We start from the raw sequence: 23716 nt of genomic DNA on the forward strand, positions 1-23716 counted from the left end.
TCGGTCAGGAACAAAGCACCGCGTCTCCACCGCGTCCCCTACTATATCAGTCAGGCTGGAAAATAGGCAGCCAACTCTCGTTAATTTCGCAGTACTACTAGCAGTTCGTAGCCACCATAAGGCTAAAAAGTAAGGTCAGCCGCCGGGCAACGGAATTGGTCAGATGCTGCATGACTACTAGCTAGCTAGCTAACTAGCCTAGTAGGGCGGCTGTGTAGGTGAGCGATCCTCGTGAGCCGCATCGCATGCTTGGTATGAGAATGTCTCGATGACATCAGAGGTTACTTTTTTATTCACTTGCTTATTATTTTTATTATTTTATCATTATTGTTTTTTGGAAAATGCATAAATCGCAGCTGTTCTGCTGACCGAAACGGAATTTCCCGTTTCGGACAAGTCACGCGATTAGGGCTATTCTCCTATTAGATCCATCACCATGTATAGCAATAAGATTCATCTGCAGGTACATCAAGTATCGCACGTCCCATTCTACATTGCATACCACAGCAGTTTTAATCCAACAATAATAAACTTGATATTCATACTATTTATTCATTGTCGCCCACCCGCAGCTCAACCACAGGCAGATCCTCATCCTCGTCTGCCGGGACGCTGTGAAAGTTGGTCGTAGAGTTGTCGCCCTCGACAAACTGCTCCAGATCGCTCATGTCGCCTCCACCCACAGCTTTATTGCTGCTGTCGCTGTCGTTATCGTCAAAATCATTGCTCCCTGACAGCCGGTCAAACGACCACGCAGGCTGGTCGCGCGGAAAACTCGACGACTCGAGATCCATGCGCTGCTCGTACGGCGGCAACTCTTCCTCATCTTCGTCGCTCGCCTCAACCTCCACGCTCTTCACTCGCAGCCCGGATCGCAAACCACCATCTCCCGCTTGGTGAGCTGCTCCGACTCCGACTAAGGCGCTCGTAGACCCATTGCGGGAGGAGTCGACGAGGCGCCGGCCTTCCCCCAAAGGGGACCCCGATTCATCTTCTTGCCCGTCAGAGTCGGCTCGCACCGAACTCTCAGTGATTTCCTGTAGTTCTTTGCCGCCCAGCGGGTGCTCTGATCGTCGCCGGTAGAACAACAGATATGCCGCTGTCGAGATGGCCTTGGCCGGATTGATTGCTTTAGATACATGGGAGTCTATTCCATTAGCCATGCCCTAGTAAATCCATATACTTTGTACTCACCATTGTATTCATTCCACTCATCAGTCAGAAAATTCTTCGCATATGCTGTGTAGTGCCCGCCCCCAAGGCCGCCGTAATGGTTGTCCACTGCAAAAAGATCGTAGATCTGATTCTCCTCCGGCGCCGCTGATGCGATCCGACCGTTGAGATCCAGCCCCTCGATCGGGAAGTCTACCAGCTCGTCGATTTTATCCCTAAACCCTCGGCTCGCACTAAATCTCTTGAGGTGAATAACCAAAATGTCTGGTGCCTTCCACAGCTCAAATTTCTTGCTCGCGCGCCGATGCTCCTTGCACCGCGGGCAATACCACGCGTCATTCTCCGACAAAATTTCCTCGCGGCCAAACTCATCCAGACACTGATCCAGTGTCAGACCCCTCTTTCTTCGACTGGCCCGTTGTGCCCGCCTCTTGGCCAGGTCTTCGTCTGGCAAATGCTCTACATTCGTCCACGTTGGCGCACCGCGCAGCTCGTCGCGACTCTTGGCGTCTGCACCAAACATTCCATCATAGCTCGTCTCTTTCCAGTCCAGAACAATACCCTCACCCGGCCGAATATACGAAACTTTGGGTACTTCAACCTCTTGAGGTACTGCTTGAATGTCGTCATCAGACTCGCTGTCCGCTGCTAGGAATCGCGCCGACTCGCCAGAACTCGTGCTGATCCGAGAATGCCGTTTCGTTGTCGGTGCCTGGATCGTGTTTATCTCATCATCGCTGCTGACTGGGCTGTCCGGGCTGTTTTTAAAGGCATTTCGCTTCTCGGCTTTCCGCACAGTGGGCTTTGCCTTTTGTTTCGGTATCCGTGTTGACATCAACATATAGTTTGAGTTATCGTCCACCGACGAGAAACCCAACGGAATAACTTCATTCTTTGACTTGACAACTCTCATTTCAAAAAGATGGCGGAAGCGCGATGGCAACGTCTTTCGTGTTTTTGTCGTGTCAGGTCGTGCCGCGCTAGGAGCAGCATCTTCCATGGACACGTCGACGAGACCATCCTCGCTTTGTACAGACGCAGCCTTGACTTTGTCGTCCGAGTCGGCATCATCTGCGTCCATGATGACAGCGTCCGAATCAATCGACTCGTCTTCGCCTGCATCTTCGTTGAGAAAGTCTCGTGTCGTCAAAGTGGCAACCTCTTGCAACACCTTGAGAAGAACAGTATCGTAATCAAGAGCCTCTTCGCGAGTAATGACGACAAAAGACGGCGCACCGAACGTCTGTCGAGACCCAAAGCGCGTGTTTGGTCGGTGGACACGGTTAAAAATAGGCACAAGGAGCTTCTCGGCGCGAGGAGAATCGATCTTGGGAATATCCTCGTGGTCCATGTTGCTAAACGACGTGTAGTAAGACGTCTTCTTGGGTCGGTCCGGGTTATAATTAGTTGGCACCATTTCCACCTCGAAAATGGCAATATCGTCCGACGAACTGATATTGCTGTCCGCGACGGTGCTGGTATTGTCGAATAACTTGTAAAACTTTTCCTTGTAAATTTCCGCCATGATAAGTTTCTGCGGGTCTGCTCCAGTCTTTGATGCTACAAGCTCCTTGAGGGCTTTGATGCTGGCGTTCTTGTCAATTTCAATGTCGAGAAGCATAGGAGCTTTGTGAAAGGGAAAATAGAAAATGTCCTTTGTCCACAGATTCTCAACAGGAAGCTGAAGAGTCAGGTTGTTAAAGGGGTCGAATATGATGCTAACTTTGTCACAACTCGGGCACACCAGGGTCGACTTGTACATTCCGGCAAACAAATCAGTAACAACCGAATCGTTGCGAGCCTTGTAAATGTCCCAACATTTATCTGCAAACTCCTTCAAGGCGGCTGGGTTGTTCACCATCTCGTCAGTCGAGTCTGGCTTTTCAATGTAGGGCTTCTTCATAATCCGGTTAAGATCTTCATGAAGACCATCGAGGAGGAAAAGAAGAAACTCCTGAGAATCCTGCTGACCATAGCCAGAAAAGGCGGGCCCGTACCGTCCGATTGTATTTTTAAACTGTTTGGGCGAGAATGAAGCCGGACCCTCGTCGTAGACGGCATGTAGTAGGTTAGAATATGCCTTGGCAACATCTCCATTGTGGGCCAAAGGGTTGCTAGGGTTGAGGTCTTTTTTATGGTAGTTATCTATCAAGTCAGTACAGGAATAGAAAAAAAAGGCAAGTGATAAACTCACTCAAAAAGTAGTAGCTTAGCTCTTCAACACTTCGAACACATTGCAGTGCCGAGGCCATGTAACATGTATTTCCCAAATTGGTAAATCCAGTGTTCCCCTTAGGCCGGCCGTCTTTCTTCCTCCCTCGAATCGGCTCAGACGTAGGCGTTGTTCTTCCGCTGGTAGTGAGGGCTTTGGACTTGACCTTGGCGGTGCCAGGTTTATTACCACTAGGGATGGAGAGACGGTTCAGAGTAGACTTGGAGGCGTCAGACACCCACTCTCCTCCACCAGGGCCGCCGATCTGTTCTTCCAGGACCAAAACGGCGTTGTCTCCGAGTCCAAATGTGTCGAGGGTAGACTTACCGTTGTATTTGTCGTTGTGTGTTTGGTCCTTGGCCTCTTCGATCAGCTCCCGGTGCGTGTCCGAAAGGGAAGCGAATGTATTGACATCCAGGACCAAACTGTTGCCGGCATTTGCGACTAGCTGTGCCCCCGGCGCGGGCGAGTTACTTCTCGAATGAACGGGGGTAATAAAGCCCGAAGTCTGCGTGCTGCTCAAACCGTCAAGAACCCTCCAAACGCGGACCTTGGTTGCCATGTCGATGTGAGCGAGCTCCTTGGCCTTGGTAAGCCATTTCTGAAAGTTGGTCTGTCTGCTAGCGAGGAATTTGGCGGGCGGGGCGCTCTTGTCCCTTAGTGTGTGGTGGGAAAAGCCACTGGATGAACTCGGCAGCTTGTGGATGGTGTAGATTGGCGGTGAAACCTCGTACTGGATATTCTGAGAACCGCCGTCGCTTGTATTATGTGCATATCGAACGATGGCCGGAGACTGCTCCGCCTGTCCATACCAGCCCAAAATAAGATCCCACGCAGTCTGGGGAACGATTTCAAAATCCTCGCCCATCTGCAGGCCCGGGCGTAAGGGTACAAACGGCTCCCCAGCTTCATCCTCAAAGACACTGCTCGGATCAACATCCAAAACAAGATCGGAATTATCGACCGGTCCAATCTCGCCCTCGGCGAATTTCTTATCGACCGTTTTGCCGCCGGGCTCCTGTGTGCTTCGGGCGAGAACGCGGTTCAACCAGTTGTAAGACAGGACGTAACCCTTTTGCTTGTCCTCGGGGAACCTTTGGGCGAGTTCCAGCACACGCATGACCTGTTCGTCGATCGACGGGGGTTCCAAGGCTTTGTGGGGCGTGGGTACTTCTTTTGTGGACGACGAATTAGTGTATGTCGCCATACTGGACGGGGTAGGGTAAACGGGGTCAGAGTTGTTGGGCGAAGCAGTGTTATTGGCCATATCGGCGTCTCCCTCGCTGGCAATCATGTCGACCGAAGTGGCACGGCGCTGAGCAGGGCGCGAGTCGCCGTCGGGCGTTTCCTGCCGCTGCTGTTGGGGGTCGGATGCTCCAGAGTCCATGTCAACGTCGTCGGCGGTCTGGTCGACCTCGGACATGCGGCGTTTGACAGCGGGCGACGACGAGCGCACGTCGGACTTTTCAGAGCCGGACATGTCGGTGGGAGGATCGCTGTTGAGCGAGAGCCCAGCGCAAGCCGCAGCGGGCGACGGCTCTGGGGTAGGCGAGCGGGCGGTTGTTGGTGGTGTCCGGCCAGCGCCGAGCACCTCGTCTTGCAGGTGGGCAGGGATGTAACGGGGAGACGGCGACGAGGATGATTTCACGGGGAGGTTGTTGGTGGTGGAGTTGTGAGAAGCAGTCGTCGTGGACGAACGGCGGCGGTGGTGACGTCTGTCTCTGTCTCTGTCCGAGTTTGCGGGCCTGGTCCGTGAGGCAGGCGCGGGCGAGTGCGGGCGAGGCTGCTCGACGACCTTGCGGCGCTTCGAGGAAGACGTGGTGAAGGTGAGCTGCCCACGTCGCGTGGCAGCTCGTAAAAACACGGTGGTCGATGAGGTAGAGCGCAGATAGGCAGACGACGAGAGATGTCGAGGGTCACTGCTGCTAGAAGGGGAGAGAGAAAAAAAGAGAGAGAGGCGAAGGGCAGGATCCACGCAAGGGCCACGGACCACCGGACTTGTCACCTCGATAATTCTTCCCTGGTCTAGTCGATAAACTAACAATTAAAGATGATTATTAGTGGTCGTAATAGATGTGTAGACTAGCCAGTTGCCGCCGACAAGGAATGATTTAAAAAAAAGGGAAAAAAAAAAAAGGATCGCTCGATGTGGAGTTTAGTTGCAACTTTAGCCCGCTTGTTGGCGCTTGATAACGTTAACCTGTTTGTCACTTGTTCTTTTTTGTTTTTTTCTTCTTCTTTTCTTTTTTTGCTGCACTGCTGAATGGCAGGCAGTAGTTAGTCGAGTTGCTATTCGAAGGAGAGAGTGTGTGCGATGGCTTTGTTGGTGGTAGTCGAGGATCTCCACTGCGATTATCATTCTTGCTGAACGACCTTGACGCTGTCTCCCCCCATCGCAGCCTTACGTAAACACCACGATCGGCGTCCAGGCAGAAGCGGAGATGACGAGCGCGTGCAGATGTTGATTTGATATCTTTTAATGATTTGCGTGTCGTGTGAAGTTGTTTTTCCGGTCTTCCCGCTGACAGTGGCAGGTGATGGAAGAAGCACTCTACGGTCAGGTGAGCTCTACATCTATATACTTGGCTCTACTATGAACGCTGCATTTATAAGAGCTATCAGTTATTAGAGTATCGTGGTGTCTCTCATTAGTGAATACAATAACCTAATCCTATACAAAAACCAAACTATCTATAGTCTTTCCTATCGCGCCACGATCTTGTCGACCTCATCGCGAGCCTCGGTCCATGTTGTCAGGTTCTTGCGTGCCCAGTCGAGATGGCAGCGTGCATACGCGACCTGTAGCAGTAAATGTCAGCACGGGAATGCCTGGAAAATAAAAAAGTACTCACCATGTAGCGGCGGAGGTCCTCTTCCTTTTCCTTTTGAAACCTCTTCAGGTCCTGCAACACACCCGCGCTCGCGTCCTTGACGTCTTTCTCAGATACCCCGAGGGCTTGCTCCAACTGTGAAAATCGATCAGCAACTACTCACACTTGTGTCAATGTAGATGAATGCTCACCTGCACCAGGCTTTCCTTGGTTTTCCCAATCTGGTCCCGCCGCGACCGTTCAGGGTCGACATCAACAAACCCATGCACGGCATGGCTGATGCGTCCGAATATCCGGTTCGCAACAAAATTCCCACTCGGGCTCTTGCGGTGAGCAGAAGAAGGAGCAGGAGGAGGACCAGTCTCACGATGGGGAGTGCCCTGCCCGGCAGACGGCTGCCAAGTGCCTTCGCTATGCGTGGGCGGGAAATCAGAGTCTACAGATGCCGTATCTTCAGAGCCTCGTCTGGTGTCGGTGTCTCCCTGGCTGCTACTTGCTGCAGAAGACGCAGATGTAGACCGAGATGGCCGAGTCGCAACGGACGCGGGGTTAACACTATTGCTGAGATACTGGTCAATACGCTTAGCTTCCTGCTCGCTCCTCTCGAGGGACTCCAGCAGGCTGTGCTTTTTTGATAGTTCGTCTCGCGTCATCTCTTCCTGCACCCGTTTGAGAACGCGATATCGCAGCACGCTGCGAACCACGCTGGCAAACTGTGCACTTTCCCGCATGGGCTCCGCGAAGTTGGCTCCAAGCGATGATGACAGCTCTTCCGTCTCGATGTACGATGTGTCGGCTGCCTGTCCAACACGTTCCACTGCTGCAGCAACCGTCGGGTTCTGCTCCGACAACGAGAAGCCATTGTATCGCGCTCCGAGTTCCATGAGATCGGCCGAGAGGGAGGAGAGATGTGATAGCGTGCGGCGGTTGACCTTTTCGATGTTGCCCTGAAGCAGCAGCTCTAGCTCGCGTGTCGATGCTTCAAAGTTGATGAAATATGGATCAAGATCCTGCTCACTTAATGTTCGTGACGTCGGAGGAAATCGGCCCAAGACTTGCACGCCTGGCGTCGAATGCGCAGCTGTAGACGGTGTCTGGGAGTACTCGGACGGTGAGCTCGGCGTCCCAGTAGCAGTGTTTCCACCTGCGGATTTCAACTTGGCAGAAGCTGGGGGAACAGGAAGCCAGCCATGGGCTGCTGTCGGGTTGGCTGGATCAAGCGGGGGTGCCTTGAGATTGTTTTTCGGCACTGACGAGGCAGGATGCGAATGCAGGACCTCGTTCTGCAGCTGTTAGATAACACAAAAGAAAAAGTAGAAAACACAACGATCCAACTCACCCAGCTGACATTAGGATCCAGGAAACGCCACCAGACGCCGTCCTCACGGACTTCCTGCATCCTCCGACACCGGTTCAGGAAAACACTAAGCATGCGCTTTCGCAGCTCAATGATAGCAACGTCTTCCTTTGCTTTTGTCGGCTTTGCCGCATAGTCGGCCATGGTGTGTTTCTCTGGGATCGGGGGTACCACAAGGGTGGGGTGCAGATTGACAAGCGTTTGTCGAAGAGAAGCAAACTCCGAGTATCGCCGGCGCACTTCAAGATCCTACAAGAATTAGCATAATACACCATAATGATCATTGCTTGATCAATCTCACCCCCGTCCGAATTGTATACACAATATACCCGCCGCCGCCCTCATGGTTCTTCCCCGCGTCCGTAATCAGAATCGGGAGCTCGGGGTTCTCGTAGAGGATCTGTTCGATGCGGCTATCGTAACCGCCCTTTTTCTTTCGGCCCATCACTGGCGCAGCCGGCACGCCATAATCGTCGTCTTCTTCGTCTGTGTCTACTGTCAATCGCGATACGTAGTCTGGTGGCTGCGAGGATGCTCGTGAAGCAGGTGAGAGATCGCGGTCATATGGAGCTTCTCCACGCTCGCACGCGACGTGTTAGCAAAAGCCCAGTCATTGAGCTATTGAGCAGCGTGGTACCTACGAGGGGAGGCCTTGCCAGAGTGCAGCGACTCTGAAAGGTGGGAGTCTGGGCGATCGAATGCGCCATAAGGGTTGTTATCCTCTTCGTCGTTCCACATAATGATTCCGGTACAGCAATCCCTGCGTCAAGATGGTGTGATGCAACGTAGTGTGGTGTGGTGTGTTGTGTTGCGGTTGATTTGTTGCAGCCTGGCCGAATTGCGATAGCCGGGGAAGTTCTATTACAACGCAATCGAAAAGCAAGGCGCAAGGATTATCGGGAAAAATCACCCATTTAAACGGAGATAGGCTAATGGCGATGGTCGAGAATTAATGTCGCATTCGTCAACCAAAGCGATGCAGATACGAGAACTTGCAAAAAGCGGTGATCGGCCTGCTGCGGAGGATGGATATTAGAGCGAAGTCGAACCGCGTAAATCCGGAGGCGATGGAGAGGTGGAAAAGAAAGGTAGAAAGAGGAGACGTTGCAGGATACGTCGGAAGAAAATGGCTAGCAAACAGCGATAAGCATAATCTCGTGGATGGGTTTCGTGGGTGTCTTCGTGCTGGCTGTTGGTGCACAGAATGAATGATGATGCTGGACTGAAGCGGGGAGTTCAGACGTCACTCGCCGTGCGGCTGGGAGTTTCTGCCTTGCGGCCTGAGGCGCCGTTGCGGCTGCCTGAGGCAACGCCTCGTCCGCTTTAGGAAATAAATGAACTCTTGACCTCGGTGAAAAATTCGACAACCGCTTGCCAATATTGGATAGTCGGTTTCTGTCGAGACGAAGAGCGTAAATGGCTACACGCTTGATGTCGCCAGCTGACGCCTTTATGGTGCTTGTAAATTTGAACCCTTCAGGGATGAGGAACAAAGCTAAGTGTGAATGAGAATGTGATAGTCATGTGGTTTGAGACAAATTCGGTAGAATATAGCTCACTTAAATGGATACAACCGCTATAGAGTGGCTCTGTTGTTTCTTTGTGTCTAATAATTCCTAACAAAACTATAAGCAAGGATAGGAGGCTGGATGACGGACTAAGAGAGGAAAATGTTTTGGATCTCTTGTAGCGACCGCTCCAGGGATCTAAGAATGTAACCCTACATGTATGAATAATTGATTATAGCTGAACGTGAAGATAAAGGTTGATGTAAACAAATCATGACAATGGAACTGTAAAGGTGTATATTTTGAACTAAAAGTATTCAGGTTGCCCATTTGAGAGATCGACGTTGCGGTTTCCCTCTTTCTGTACACAAGGCTCTCTCTGTACCGATAATAACACACGTGGCTACCGAATATCAACGTATTAGCCGATTGACTCATGCATAGAAGAGCCAGATCCAAAAACTTTACCTAGAGCCAACAAAACGCCTCGGTCTTCTTCCCTTCCCCCTGCCATTACATGTCGCCATTCGTATTCACAGACCGAGAGAATACGACGGTTATTTGCGCTACTAGATTCTCCCAGCCTTTTCGAAGAAGGTGAGCTTCTGCCATATCAGCTTCTGTGGTACAGGAAAGGTAGGACGTTTTGTACGCTTATTTGGCATCGCCACGGGAAAAGAACCACCCTGAGCAAGCGCGCCCCCGAGATCATAGGGGCTCGGGTTGTCCATGCGCCGCTCATGCTCCTCAATCCGCCGTGCTGTCTCCTCGTCCAGGATCCGCCCTGCGTCCTCCTCGTCTCGGCGTGCATACGTGACCCCGATCACTCCATCCTCCGGGTCCCAGTTGCGATAGTTGTACGCGCTGCGTGGCACGGGCTTCCTGGGTATACCAGAGGGCCCTTGACCGCTAGATACCGTAGGTGGAGTCTGTTGAGCGTGTTGTGGAAGTTGGCGAGCGTGTTCAGTGAAGGGGGATGTTATTTCTGGGGAGACGGACATGCTGTCAGGCCCTGCTTCGAGGTCAGGCCCAAAGGTCTGATAGTTCCTCGTGCTTATCCAGCGAGGCCGGCGGCGGGCGTGGCCAGGTACATCGTCTTCGCGTACCCAGACTTGCATCCTCTTGAAGTAAAACGAGATGCAGAGGACTGTGGTCACGGCGATGACCAAAAGGCAAATGAGCAATAGAAACACCAGTGGTTGCATCTTGAGCTGTAGTGATTGGTTCTGTCTTGTATCACTTAGTCAGAACTAGAGACTGCATATCAAGAGAGAGACTGTTTTTCACTACCAGAGAGATGGCTGTGTTGGAGATAAACAAGCTGAAGAGACTTATGCTGGTCCTGGTGCTAGTTTATCCTATTGCAGGTGCCGATTATGCAGATGTCAAAATGAGAAAGAACTGGCGTGGGTATAAATTCACAAGAGGCTGGGGTCCAAGAAGTCAAATTCTCTGGAAACAACCGACACAAACTGTCAAGATGCTTGTATCAAGAAGCGGTGCCCCGCCGACTCAATGGAGGCTCAATGGCGTGGCTGGTCACCGGGCAAACGAGACCTCCGCTGCCGCCTTTGTGAGGAAACATAATCAGATGAAAGCCTTTGCGGGTTTGCATTTCTCTATTTACTTTTTACTAACAGATATGGCTGACCTGATTCTCAGCAGCCAGTGAGGATGCAAGGCGAGAGATTGCCCTTTGGCATGCAAGTCCTCAAGAACACTTAATAGATTCACGCTTGAATCTTTGTCCTCGCCAGTAGCAATTAGCAGCTCTGCTACGCTAAACAGCAAAACTCCCAGACTGTACACTTCAGGTTTGGCTGTCCAGCCAATGGCGCCGTCCTGCTCTCCAGACGACAGAAATAGCTTATCAAGACAATCCAGTCCCTTTGACGCCCAAACAAGCAGATTGCTAATAGTCTCCTGATCAAACACAGATCGACCTATACGCTTCAAGACCGCCGACCAGATGTCGATCTCGCATACGTCATCAATAAACAAGTTCTGACGTTCTTCCTCAAAGAGCACTGTGCTCTCTTTGCGGTGTTCGCCAAGCAAGGTCTCAAAGGGAACAAAGGGCGCTCTTTCGGCAGAGACAATGACATTGTTCATAAGTCGTTTGATGGCATGGTGAAAGAGGGGGTGATTTTTGCTATAATTAGTTGAAAGGAATTCCACCAGACTCTCTCTCGCAGGAATACCAGCCAAATCAACTATCCTGTCAGGGAATACAGACGAGTTGGAGAGAACCCATGACGCGATCGGTGCAGCAAAATCCCTCAGCTCGTCGTCATCGTCATTGAGCATATCGTACAGTATCACATAAAGCTCCAAGAACACAGAGCTTGTTTGTGATGGCTGATCAGGTCTACGCATGATGGGGCAAAACGCCTTGAGTGAAACTATAGCTGCGAGTCTTGAAGAGAATGCCTAAAGGGTTACCATTTTGTCAGTATCGCATAATTCCAACATGATAGATCGTACTAACTGTTTCCTCGCTCAATGCAGACCGAAGACTGACAACCCACCGTCGAAGGTCTAGGGCCAGCTCTTTTGATTCAGAATCAACAGGTCTGTCTCTGTATTTCAACGCTAATAGAGAGCCCTGCAGCCGAAGCACATTCTCAATCAACTCGCGACTCCATACCTGGTCCTGCGATTGGACGTACAGATGGTCTGACACGCGAGGCCATTTATCCAAAAAGGCAACTGTTAGCTCCTGTTCCAACGCATCTTGCAGAATTTCCGAAAGATTCAAAACTGCTTTTGACTTGACGCTCTCTTCTTGCTCTTGAAGCAAGATCAACAGGTACAAACTCAGGAAGTCTTTCTGTTGCTGGTACCCAGGGAACACCTCGCGCACACGCTCAAGGATCCAGCACGCGGCATCGCTATCGCCAGTAGAGAGATCGAAAAACGGCCCAATAAGGGCTACGGGAGATTCTGAGATACTCTGCAGTGAGTTTTTCAAAATGATACCCCACGTCAACACGCGTCGAAGCAGCGAGCCCGCCCGAATTTCATTCCGTCGTCCTTCGGGGTCGATGAGCAGTCCTGCCATTGTCTGCTCTAGATCGTAGGTTTCGAATATGTTGTTTGCAAATGTCAAGATAGGTTCTATGCACGAGTTAGTGACCGTATACAATTTAAAAATTCCGCTGTCGTTACCGTTGCCCTTTATATTATATTCAAGGGCATCTGTCAATATATCGATCAAGGCGGCTTGGGCAAACTGAGACTTTGTCTGTTGGAAGAGCCTATGAAACGTCTCTTGAATGAATTCAAAGATTTTGTCAGAATGATCTATTATTGTCAGCATTTTTCGTCAAATTCGGTTGTATAAGCACGTACCGTGCCAGTATCCAGAATTCCATGCCCTCAGCAAAGCATAACGAATACATAATAGTTTCCCATGAATGTGTTTTTGGGACAGCGGCTCTGCGTCGGCATATACTTCCAGTTCTAGAGACTTTAAAATCCCCGTAGGCTGCAGAAGAGAAGCATACACTCTGGCCGCTTGGTCTCGAACCAGCCAAATAGAACTCCTCACATGACGAAGAACCAAGCCACGTAGCAAGGCATCGTCATTGTCGACCAAGGAGGGGACTTTTTCAACAATAATTTCAAGAGCAGGGAATATTTTTTGCGTTTCTGTCTCTGACTCTGCAGAGGTCAACAACTTGGTCAATAGCTGAGTCAGACCGGGATATTTCTGGAAGGATATGGACATTCCAGACTCGGCCCCAGACGAGCCGCTGGCTCCAAAGCTCGCCCCGGACAGTCTCTTGCACATTTTGATCATCAATGCGTGGAAAAGCATTAGACCGCAGTTTCGAATTGCCCAACTAGAAAGAAAATTAGCAAAATCACATCTTCTGGATGGCAGAACGTACACTGAAGAACTGAGAGATTCTGTGGCGATACTGAGAGTCGACATGATAAAAGGCTCCGTTTTATCTCCTAGTTTTGTGGTCATGAAAATATCTTTCAAGCAGTTCATCGCATGAACCTGGGGTAATGAGAGCTCGTTATAAGAAACATTCTTAAGCACTGGCTGGCTCGAGATCTCTTGCAGCTCATTCATGATAAGACTAAACAACGGGCTATCAGACTTGGCAATTGATATTCCAGAGACAATGGCAGGCAGCCCGGCAGATCTCCTGGTCAGTTTGGATGCTTGATCCTGGATGATCTTTTTCGATTCCTGTACTCGTTTAGTGGGAGTTTTTGCGAGGAAGAAAGTGAATTACTTACTTCGTACCACGCATCCGGTAGGCTAGAAATCTCTGGCTCCTTGTTCTCAGAGCAACGCGCACAGCATGTGATAAATGACTGTGAAACGGCACTGAAAGCTCCTCTGTGTCGCAGTTCTGACAATTGGACAAAGTTGAGTGCTCCAATTGTATCGTAATCATCTCGTCTCAGGCCATTTGTGTCTTCTGGAGCATACGTCGTATTTACCATTGTGGCGTGAAGAAGATGGCTAACTCAGTCAAAAAAAACTCGAATAATTAATATCACGAAACCTCACCTAGTCTCTCGAAGAGCTCGCCATGAATACGACAACAAGTCTTTTGGTCCCAGGGCCAACTCATCTAGAGAGTCATCCGTGTGGCCCTCGGGCGAGTCAATGCACAAAACAGGCTTGACTTGTTCCCAAATACGGGTGCATGCGGCTGTAATTCTGTCATGCACATTTCGCCATGCACGGGCTTCATTGTCTTCAGGGTTGGTGATATGAGCATGGAAATTGGGTGTTGTAACAATATACCTAGTCAGACACGTCAGCACTTGCTCAACAACGAATTTATTTTCAAGTCTTACTTGAGAGCGGCCAAATATCCATGGAGAGGGCTATCTCGGGTAGAGGTGCTGAAAAGTCCACCCTGTCGAAACGTCTTTTCTTCGAGTCTCTGCAGTAGCTCATTCACGACGCCAAGCTTTGTTTGAAACCATGTCTGCGAGCTATCTCCACTGTTGGTCCTGGTGAACAAAGCATGGTAGAGTCTGGCAACAGTATCTGTATGGTCGGCGCGGCTTGTATTGCTTGCCAACACTTCTGCTTTCGACAAAGCCGTAGTCAGAAGCTGTACAATGTCGGATTCTCCATGAGAATCTCCGAGGGCTTCATTGGTAAATAAGCTAAGCAATGTCAAGGCAGTCCCCCGCACCTCCTCAAATGGGTCAAGAAGGAGATTAATGAGGAGTCGGAAGAGGCTTGGTCGGAGGATGTTCACTTTGTACCGCCACAATAGCTGCTCTTTTCCGGGGGCATGTTTAACATTCGGATCAACACCAGTGTTGAGGATGATGCTCAGCGACCTTAGCGAGGTTATATGGCGCTGATAAGAGGCCGTAGGAACCAGTTCTCCTTCCAAAAACGAGACGTATCTTTCCATGAATTCTTTTGCGTCCTGGCCGTCCTTTTCCATGAAGTCTTTCTGCGTCGATGAGCCTCGTAGACGTGTCATTAGCTTGATGTTTAAACTTGTGAGCTCCTGGCGGACTTTGGAGTTGGACTCTGCATGTATAGACGGAAGACCTATCAGTATAGCGTTGGCTGCTGCGGAGGACAGAGGTGTGGTTGATATTGGGTCAGTGACGAGGAGGACCAGTGTCGACATTCTGATTTTCTGTTCCTTGTGCAGTAGGAAGTGGCCGAGAGTTTTACTGTCGAGTATTAAAGGGTCTTCCTTTTCGGTTGCGCCAGTTGTTTTCTCAGCTGAAATAGCCAGTCGGTTTAAGCGCAAAACACTACTGTTATATCCCCACTTACATTTTTCACGCACGTATCCAATCCTTTTGCCAATCTGCAAAGCTGAGAAAAGGAGGAGGCATTCGTTGATGGATTTTTGGTTTTTCATATTGCCAGAAAGTACCACATCCAACGGTAAGCTTTCGATGAATTTATGGAAACCTTGAATGCCACATTCCAACAGGGATAACAAAATTGAACGGGACATGAATTCTAGAGAGTCTATGTCTTCTAGCATGATATGCCTAGTTGGCACAACCCAGCTCATCAGAGGGTAACAAGCTTCGGCGGGATTGTCGGTGGTCTCCCTGTCTTTTGTATACAAGGCAGCCATCAGCGAGCCGGCGACTTGGATACTGCCGTGGCGCTTAGGATAGATAAGCAAGGCTATATTGAGTATCGTGGGTACAATAGTCTTAATGCCTTCGCTAGCCTCGTCGTACTTGAAATCCGCCTTGGTGAAATACGAAGTATCAATGCCCAAGGATGCGCAATGCTCTTGATATAACGGGCGCCATTTCTCATAATTTGCCACGAGCCAGTCACACGTTAATGATATGAATGTTTTGACTGAAATTGCATTATCCCGCACAAGCCTATCTAAAGTGGCCACAGACGATTTTGTTCGAGATCGTGGATCCCCCAGTATGATGCTCGGCAATGTAGCATCAATCACCCCGGCTTTGATTAATTGCGCCTGAGATGAGTCTGGGTGGTGCTTGAGCACCTTGCTTAAAATGCCGAGGACATTTTTCATGGGCCGCGGCGTAGCATCCTCGTACCTGGTCAAGATCGTCTGGTAGACAGGCAGCCATTTGTCGCGAGACAGCAGCATCTGCCGAATTGAGTCCACCCTGGATGCACTGGTCTGCTCCATAAATAGAACCAGTGCATTCGAAACGGCAAAGGTCTGGTTCCTTGATGTAGATCGAGCTGAGAAGGTGAGAAACAGGGACTCCCAGACACATTCAACCTGCCTTTGTACAGTTAGCAATGAATGATACTATCAACAAACTGGTACTAGTGGAAAGAAATTTATTGAATTAAAAGAAAAATTGCCAGTTTCGTAATACGTACTGCGCGTCTCGACAATGGCGGACAAAGTTCTTAAGAGGTCCTTTGCTCAAGTTTAGCAACACGTCCTCGGAGACCAATTGTATATTTTTAGAAAGCGATTGTATGTCTGCATTGTCAGTGCCATCGGCGACAGACTCAGCGCCGGCAGTGGCCATGGTTGATAGAGAGCGTAGTAGCTAGCCAGACCACCACGAATGAATCAAAAAAAGAAGGCCGCTGTCAGTCCCTCATGTCTCGTGGTTACCTCGAGACATCCCACTTTCCTCTGCGGCGGAAATTTAGACGTCGCTTCTCCTTCGGGACTAGCGCGGTTCCGTCGGCGCGCGGGTTTCTCCGGCGCTCCGACGGCCGCAGTCACGGGGAAAGCTGGGACAAAGTTTTTGTCATCGGAAAGACTCGACCATCATTTCGTTCGCCATTCTTTGCATCAGTCTGCCATCCCCGTCTCCATCGCCCCTCGATCTTTTTCTTTGGCACGGCTTTTAAAATATTTTAATACACCCCCACCTTTTTTTCTTTCTCACAATGGCGATCTGGGATTCCTTCAGTGGCCGGAAAGCGACGGCCACCCAGGACGGCTTCGATCCTACCTCCGCTCAAGATGTCTCGTCTTTTCTCCAGGAAAACGCGCTTCCTGATCCTTCGCAGCTCCACCCTTTGGCTGGGCTGAACCAAGACGCTCTTGATTATCTCACACTGGAGGACTCTGCTCTGGACCAACTCCCCGGATCGCGATCGGCTCTTCCCTCCCGAGGCTGGTCGGACGACCTTTGTTACGGCACCGGCTCGACGTATCTGGCAGGGTTGACGATAGGAGGAGCATGGGGTCTGGCTGAGGGCCTCAGCCGGACGCCGGCCAGCGCAGGGCCAAAGCTGCGTCTCAACGGCGTGCTCAACTCGATTACCAGACGCGGTCCCTTCCTGGGAAACTCGGCCGGCGTCGTCGCCATGGTCTATAACGGCCTCAACTCAATGATCGGATATGGTCGCGGAAAGCATGATTCAGCCAACAGTATTGCTGCCGGTGCTCTGAGCGGGATGATTTTCAAGAGTACCCGGGGTACTCGGCCAATGCTCATCTCTGGTGGAATAGTGGCTAGTATTGCAGGAGTCTGGGCTGTATGTCATATGAACTATGCTTTTCTTTAAAATGCTGATTAGATATGCAGGTCACTCGCAAAACCGTTTTCTCGTGAACAGAACAAACAACCACTCTCTCCCCTATCTCTTCTTCGCTATGATCGCCAGCCGACATGCACTATTAATCGCGATCTCATAGCTCCGCGCTTTTCGAATTATGCATTTCCTGCGCACTGTACTATCAATAATGCTTTTCTTTTTCTTCCCACCCCCCCGAATATTACACCAGACTATCTCCTCACTCCGGCGTCAGGGTATTGTTTACGCATTTTCTGACGGGCTTGGGACCGGGCATGATCATGGATCTCTTCGACCTTGTATTGTATATATAGAGGCTTTTCTATCTTGAGGTTTCTTTCTAGCGGTTGTCTGTGTTAGCATTGGCGATGATCACATGGATATTTAGACAAATAGTGTTGAATAAAAGCACATTTATTACATTAGTCGGCTGTTCTAGGCGATGATCATTTTCCAAAGGAGTGATTCTTTGGTGCTGACTCAGTGATCTGCATAGTACAAAGAAGAACCATACTCCAATCACCGTGTGAGGTGATGCAGGTTTCAGGCACTGCTATTGGCGTTGACAGTCACGCGCGGATGGAGGAACTTTGCCAATGCGGTCGGCCGATAGCCTGAAAATAACAGTAGTAATAGTAATAAGAACAACAACAATAATAATAATAATAATAATGGCAATTATCTATACTCGGCACTGGAGATAAGAAGACAAAGTAAGAACGCTTGGCCCGCCGCACTGGGACGCCAGTAAGACGGCGCTAGTCCTGATGCAGAATAGCAGCCACGTGACCGCAGCGGAACTGCCGCAATAGGCAATCCCAGCGCATGCCATCGCGAATGCGTGGTGAATGCGTGCCTGTGATTTGCCGAGCGCGGTCGATTTGTCAAACGCAGGCGGAAACTAGAATAATCGTTACAGCAAGCAGGAAACAAGAATAGCAACACTGCCTACCCCAAAGTTTTCGTGGCCTGGGGCTGGGTGGCGCACACGTCGCATTTTACAGTATTATTCTGGTGCGGGCCGAGAGCCACTGTCAAAGCCCGTTCCCGTGATTCTTCTGCCTGCGTGACTGCCTTCGTTGACTCTCGTCGTCCGATCTCTCCTCCCTCTTGACTGACGAGGCATCTCGCAGCCCTGTACGACTCATACTATACTTATTGCTCTTATTATGGAATAGATTTATGATGCACCCGTTCCGTCGACCGAAATTACCATAGCCCAAGTTCCGCCGCCAAGCCTATTATTGTCGGCTCTCGCTCCCGGTCCTTCCCTTGATCCAAGGGACAGAAAGAAGACGGAGAAAAAAGGATTTATATAACTTCAACCACGGCGCCCTCCTTGTCCCCGCCGCCGGGGCGCTGTCCTCTGCCTTTTGGACGTCCATGTTGACCCCCGAGGCTCGTCGACAGACCGTCGGGTCAGAGACGCCGTCACAGCAAAACAGGTCGTCGTTGGAAGTACAAAGCCGGACGAGAGCGTCCACCTCAACCACCCCGGATTCGGCCAGCACGGTTTCACAGTCCGCAACGTCTTCAGCATGGACAAGCCCTGGTACCATGCAACTGCACCAGCAGTCGTTTCCAGCCCTTCATGTCCGGACTGATTTATCTACCATGGACACCACCCCGCTCCACGATAATAATGAGGCGCAACTATTACGCCACAGCCTCTCGACGGCCAGTCTTCCTCGCCGGACCCCTAGCTGGGCTATTCGAATGAATGCGCTGTCTAGCACAGGCTCACTGTCGCCGTCATCTGTCCTCTCGTCTGCCATCTCGTCGCCCATCTTGGCTGCCATGGCGGACATCACGCCGCTGCCGTCGCCCATCGGATATCTTAGTTCGTCACCATGGCGGCTCGGGGGGCGCACTATTTCGTCGCATTCCCTCTCCAGGACCTCGTCAACCATTTCACGCAGTGGCTCTGTGAACTTGCGCCCGAGCGACTCGAGTCAGCTACTCCGCACCGCTTCGACTCACTCTCGGTCAAGGCGATACAGCGGTCACCCGCTGAACCATGACGATGTCCGAGAAGATAAGGCTAACAAGGCAGCAAGCGACGTGCAACGCCATGCGCGCAACCGTAGCCTGAGCGAGTATATCCCCCAGAAAGCGGCTGCACAGCACCCAAGACCAAATGCTCTGCCTGGCTCGGGGCCTTCTATGGAAAGCTCGTCGTCGGCGTCGGATTTGGCGACTGATTTGGGAAATCTGCATCGCGAACAGTATTTGGCCGTGCAGAGAGGTCTTACGCTTCCCGGGGTGCGGCCGCCAACTCCACCTCGATCGACCCAGAGTGGTGACGACGACATTGGCTCTCAGCCCATTATCAAAAGCGAGGTTTTGAATGGTTCTCAAGATGAAATCTACTATGTTCGCTCAATTCGCACAAAGCAACCCAGAAAGTACCGAAAACTACGTCAACTAGGCCAAGGGACATTCAGCCAGGTCAGTCTTGCGGTGCGGATACCCGGTGATGCACCAGGCAAAGATGGACATGTGCGCATGCCCAGCTTGATGTCCCAAAAGCTAGTGGCCGTCAAGATTATCGAGTACGGGCCCGCGGGAGGCGCAGACGAGGACCGCGTCGAGGTCTCGCTCAAGCGCGAAGTCGAGATTCTCAAATCAGTCAACCATCCATCTTTGGTGCAGCTGAAGGCATTCGGAAGCGACCAACGGCGAGCCTTGTTGGTTTTGGACTATTGCCCTGGCGGGGATCTTTTTGACTTTGCTACCTCGGCCATGAAGACTCTGAGCCCGCCGCTCATTAGGCGCATTTTTGCCGAGTTGGTAGCGGCAGTGCGATATTTGCATGCCAACTACATTGTCCATCGCGACATAAAATTGGAAAGTAAGTGCACATACGGAGTACCTACCTTGCATTTAGCTGTAGCATTTGTTGACTCCATCAGATGTTCTGGTCAACCCACCAGTGGCAGCCATGGAACAAGTGTCGGACTGGCGTACATATGACCGTGCCGTCATCACGCTTAGTGACTTGGGCCTGTCCCGACGGATCCCCGAGCCACCAGAGAGCCCATTGCTGCACACTCGATGCGGTAGCGAAGACTATGCAGCCCCCGAAATCCTCATGGGTCAGCCGTACGACGGGCGGTCCACTGATGCCTGGGCCCTGGGTGTGCTTTTATATGCCATGATGGAGAGCCGTCTTCCTTTCGACGTCCTGCCAGGCACGCGGGGCGACCCGGAAAAGCTCCGTGCGCGCACACCGCATCGAATCGCCCGCTGCGAGTGGTCGTGGTACCGCTATGCCGATGAGGACCAAGAATGGGATCCTGTCAAGGGTCAGGAACTAGAAGGGGCTCGAGAGTGTGTCGAGGCGTTGCTGAAGCGCCACTCGAGGCGGAAGGGCCTGGACGAGATTGCGCACGTAGCGTACGTCAAAGACGCCCTGGCTCTCGACGGAGAGTTGAAAAGAGGGGACAAGGAGGTTCCTTGAAACGGAACAGCATTTGAGTTTGTTGGTTGATATCATTGGCGATGTCTTGTACTATATATATCCTTATGATTGCTTATGGTTAATGATGTTTGATTACGAGTACCATGCATACCCGCTTCTGGGGTATCACGGTGAGGCGGCGGCGTTGATTCCTGCACCTAGACGAAATGTAACAACAATTACAATAATTGAAACGATCTTTACTGACCTGTGCGTATTAATTCGTTGTTGGCAGGTCTCACGTGACCAATTGATGCAGGATGACATATGAGGCCGGCAGATTGGCTGGCGCGGCTGTGGTCCCGACACCGGAGGGTCGCCCTTGCTCCCCGGCGGGAGCTCCAGTCGGTATTTCTTAACCTCGTCCCTCGTCAATTGGTCTTCTTCAGCCCAGTTGTCGAATGCGAGCTCGCTGCAAGCCAACAAAGATAACCCGGCCTATGAATTGAAGTTTGGCACAGAGTCCAGAAAAAATGTTTTTGTCACAGGCTCGTGGGCGGATGCCCTCGGCCATTCGAGCTTTTCAGAATGCCTCTCTCGCTTCGTGAGTGAAAAGCAGTGTGCAACACAATACACACAGAGAAAAACAGAGAAAACTAATATGGATTAATTTATAGTCGCTCACTTTCGACCACTCTCCCACGCCACAAGGATGACACCCTCAACAAGGTGTCGCGGAATATCACGCAGCCCATCTCGCAGGGTGCGTCGCAAGCCATGCTGTACGCCACCGGCCTGTCCGAAAGCGACATGAACAAGGCACAGGTCGGAATCTCGTCGGTCTGGCTGACGGGAAACCCGTGCAACATGCACCTGCTGCAGCTTAGCAATATAGTGAAAGAGGGCGTGGAAAAGGCAGACTTGATCCCGTACCAGTTCAATACGGTGGGTGTCAGTGACGGAATCAGTATGGGTACCAAGGGCATGCGGTTTTCGCTGCAGAGCCGAGATCTGATTGCCGACTCGATCGAGACTGTCATGGGCGGACAGTGGTATGATGCGAATATCAGCATTCCCGGATGCGACAAGAACTTGCCCGGTGTTTTGATGGCGATGGGAAGGATTAACAGACCCAGTATCATGGTCTACGGAGGGTCTATCAAGCCTGGATGTGCTGCCACGCAAAACAATGCCGATATTGACATTGTTTCTGCTTTCCAAGCCTACGGACAGTTTTTGAGCGGCGACATTAACGAGGAGAAACGCTTTGATATTATCCGTCACGCCTGCCCCGGCCAGGGTGCCTGTGGCGGCATGTACACTGCAAACACCATGGCCAGTGCCATTGAAATCATGGGCATGACTCTTCCGGGCTCTTCTTCCAACCCCGCCGACTCCAAGGCCAAGGAGCTTGAATGCTTGGCCGCAGGTGCAGCCATCAAGAACCTGCTGGTCGAAGATATCCGTCCATCGGACATTTTGACCCGCCAGGCCTTTGAGAACGCGATGATTCTCGTCAACATCACCGGAGGCTCGACCAACGCGGTTCTCCATCTGATTGCCATTGCCGACTCGGTCGGCATCAAGCTAACCATTGACGACTTCCAGGCTGTCTCTGATCGCACGCCCTACCTGGCCGATCTGAAGCCGTCTGGCAAGTACGTTTTCAACGATTTGTACAACATCGGTGGCACGCCCTCTCTCATCAAGTTTATGCTGAAAGAAGGCTTGATTGACGGCTCCTGCATTACGGTTACCGGAAAGACACTGGCTGAAAACGTCGAAAAGGTCCCCGACTTCCCCGACGACCAAAAAATCATCCGCCCGCTCTCACAGCCCATCAAGGAAACAGGTCACATCCAGATCCTGCGCGGTAGTCTGGCCCCCGAGGGCTGTGTCGGTAAGATCACGGGCAAAGAGGGCACTGTGTTCAAGGGCAAGGCGCGTGTGTTTGACGAAGAGGACGCTTTTTCGGCTGCCCTCGAGCGCAAAGAGATCAAGAAGGATGAAAAGACTGTGGTTGTTATCCGATACTGCGGCCCCAAGGGCGGGCCTGGAATGCCTGGTGAGTTTTCAATCAAATAAAAATGGAATAAACATGAACTAACTCCTAACAGAAATGCTGAAACCCTCGTCCGCCCTGATGGGCGCGGGTCTCGGCGATTCGTGCGCCCTCATCACCGACGGCCGCTTCTCTGGCGGTTCTCACGGCTTCCTGATCGGTCACATTGTGCCCGAAGCAGCCGTGGGCGGACCCATTGGCCTGGTCAAGGACGGCGACGACATCACAATTGACGCTGAACAGCGCGTTCTGGACCTGCACGTCGCTGAGGAGGAGCTGGCGTCGCGCCGCAAGCAGTGGGATGCAGACCGCGCGGCGGGCAAGCTGCCACCTACGGGCTTGACGCTGAGGGGTACTCTGGGTAAATATGCTCGGTATGTTATATTCTTTTCTTTTCTTTTCTTTTCTTTTCTTTTCTTTTCTTTCTAGATAATGTGACTAACTGATTTGTTCTAGATTGGTGGGTGATGCTAGCCACGGGTGCGTTACGGATACTTTGTAAACGAGAAAAGTTGATTGAATTTGATTTACACAAGGAAAATTTGATAGCAATAATAAGCGCTACTACAGTGGCACGCATGCATGGATAATGGCAGCATTTAACTTTATCGTATTCAAATTCTATATTTCGTAGAAACACAAAGACCTACTACTGGCTCGGGGATGGCGACATTACGCTTATCTATGTGACCCTAGATTTCTCGCTGGTTTTTGTTTTTGTGTTTTTTTTTTATCTTATCGTCGATCAGAAATTTGAACAGAGTCGTACGTGGTTAAAAAGGTTATTTTACTGCATGATATGACGTGGTGATTTTCTTTTCTTCTTTATATGCAAGGAGGTGTGTACGTGTATACTTGACCTGTCAGAGTGCAGACCAGTCATTAGCCCTAACCACAACATTTATAGGACTGGACTAACCATACTACGTACGGTACGTGTTAATTATTAATCGCCGAAAAGTATTAGCATGTGGCTTCTCCACTACAATAATATACTACGTGCTAGTTAATGATACGTTCGTGCTACTTAATGATACGTTCGCAAACATTTGAAAGAGGATGATGATCCGGCAGCTCCGTGATCCATGCCGTTGATGAACTGGTAGTTATCGTGGAGGGAGTATTAAAAAAGCCATAAAAACTAAAAATTAAAATGAAATGAAATAACATCACGATTCAAAAC

At 50.8% G+C, this 23716-nt stretch overlaps 6 protein-coding genes across 6 annotated transcripts; 3 read left to right on the forward strand and 3 right to left on the reverse strand.

The window, feature by feature from the left end:
* Nucleotides 1-548: 548 nt before the first annotated feature.
* On the reverse strand, nt 549-8311 carry TRUGW13939_11868 (uncharacterized protein; the record flags this gene model as incomplete). Its single annotated transcript, XM_035494972.1, has 9 exons — nt 549-1147; nt 1195-3318; nt 3368-5405; nt 6101-6184; nt 6238-6351; nt 6408-7499; nt 7556-7822; nt 7875-8143; nt 8215-8311. 9 exons carry the CDS (start codon nt 8309-8311, stop codon nt 549-551), a joined length of 6684 nt encoding a protein of 2227 aa, XP_035350865.1.
* Nucleotides 8312-9650: 1339 nt separating this feature from the next.
* Nucleotides 9651-10286, reverse strand: TRUGW13939_11869 (uncharacterized protein; the record flags this gene model as incomplete). Its single annotated transcript, XM_035494973.1, has 1 exon — nt 9651-10286. One exon carries the CDS (start codon nt 10284-10286, stop codon nt 9651-9653), a length of 636 nt encoding a protein of 211 aa, XP_035350866.1.
* Nucleotides 10287-10704: 418 nt separating this feature from the next.
* Nucleotides 10705-16068, reverse strand: TRUGW13939_11870 (uncharacterized protein; the record flags this gene model as incomplete). The annotated part of the gene is made up of 10 exons (XM_035494974.1): nt 10705-11511; nt 11570-12198; nt 12250-12384; nt 12433-12926; nt 12975-13285; nt 13336-13564; nt 13613-13852; nt 13906-14803; nt 14858-15813; nt 15914-16068. The coding sequence occupies 10 exons, from the start codon at nt 16066-16068 to the stop codon at nt 10705-10707; spliced, it is 4854 nt and encodes a 1617-aa protein (XP_035350867.1).
* A 370-nt stretch (nt 16069-16438) lies between these two features.
* Nucleotides 16439-17109, forward strand: TRUGW13939_11871 (uncharacterized protein; the record flags this gene model as incomplete). The annotated part of the gene is made up of 2 exons (XM_035494975.1): nt 16439-17032; nt 17083-17109. The coding sequence occupies 2 exons, from the start codon at nt 16439-16441 to the stop codon at nt 17107-17109; spliced, it is 621 nt and encodes a 206-aa protein (XP_035350868.1).
* Nucleotides 17110-18454: 1345 nt separating this feature from the next.
* On the forward strand, nt 18455-20531 carry TRUGW13939_11872 (uncharacterized protein; the record flags this gene model as incomplete). The annotated part of the gene is made up of 2 exons (XM_035494976.1): nt 18455-19922; nt 19984-20531. 2 exons carry the CDS (start codon nt 18455-18457, stop codon nt 20529-20531), a joined length of 2016 nt encoding a protein of 671 aa, XP_035350869.1.
* Nucleotides 20532-21004: 473 nt separating this feature from the next.
* TRUGW13939_11873 (uncharacterized protein) lies at nt 21005-23035 on the forward strand (the record flags this gene model as incomplete). Its single annotated transcript, XM_035494977.1, has 4 exons — nt 21005-21075; nt 21149-22536; nt 22589-22907; nt 22990-23035. The coding sequence occupies 4 exons, from the start codon at nt 21005-21007 to the stop codon at nt 23033-23035; spliced, it is 1824 nt and encodes a 607-aa protein (XP_035350870.1).
* Nucleotides 23036-23716: the final 681 nt, after the last annotated feature.

Source organism: Talaromyces rugulosus, chromosome VI (assembly GCF_013368755.1).
Source record: "Talaromyces rugulosus chromosome VI, complete sequence".
NCBI classification, from domain to species: domain Eukaryota; kingdom Fungi; phylum Ascomycota; class Eurotiomycetes; order Eurotiales; family Trichocomaceae; genus Talaromyces; species Talaromyces rugulosus.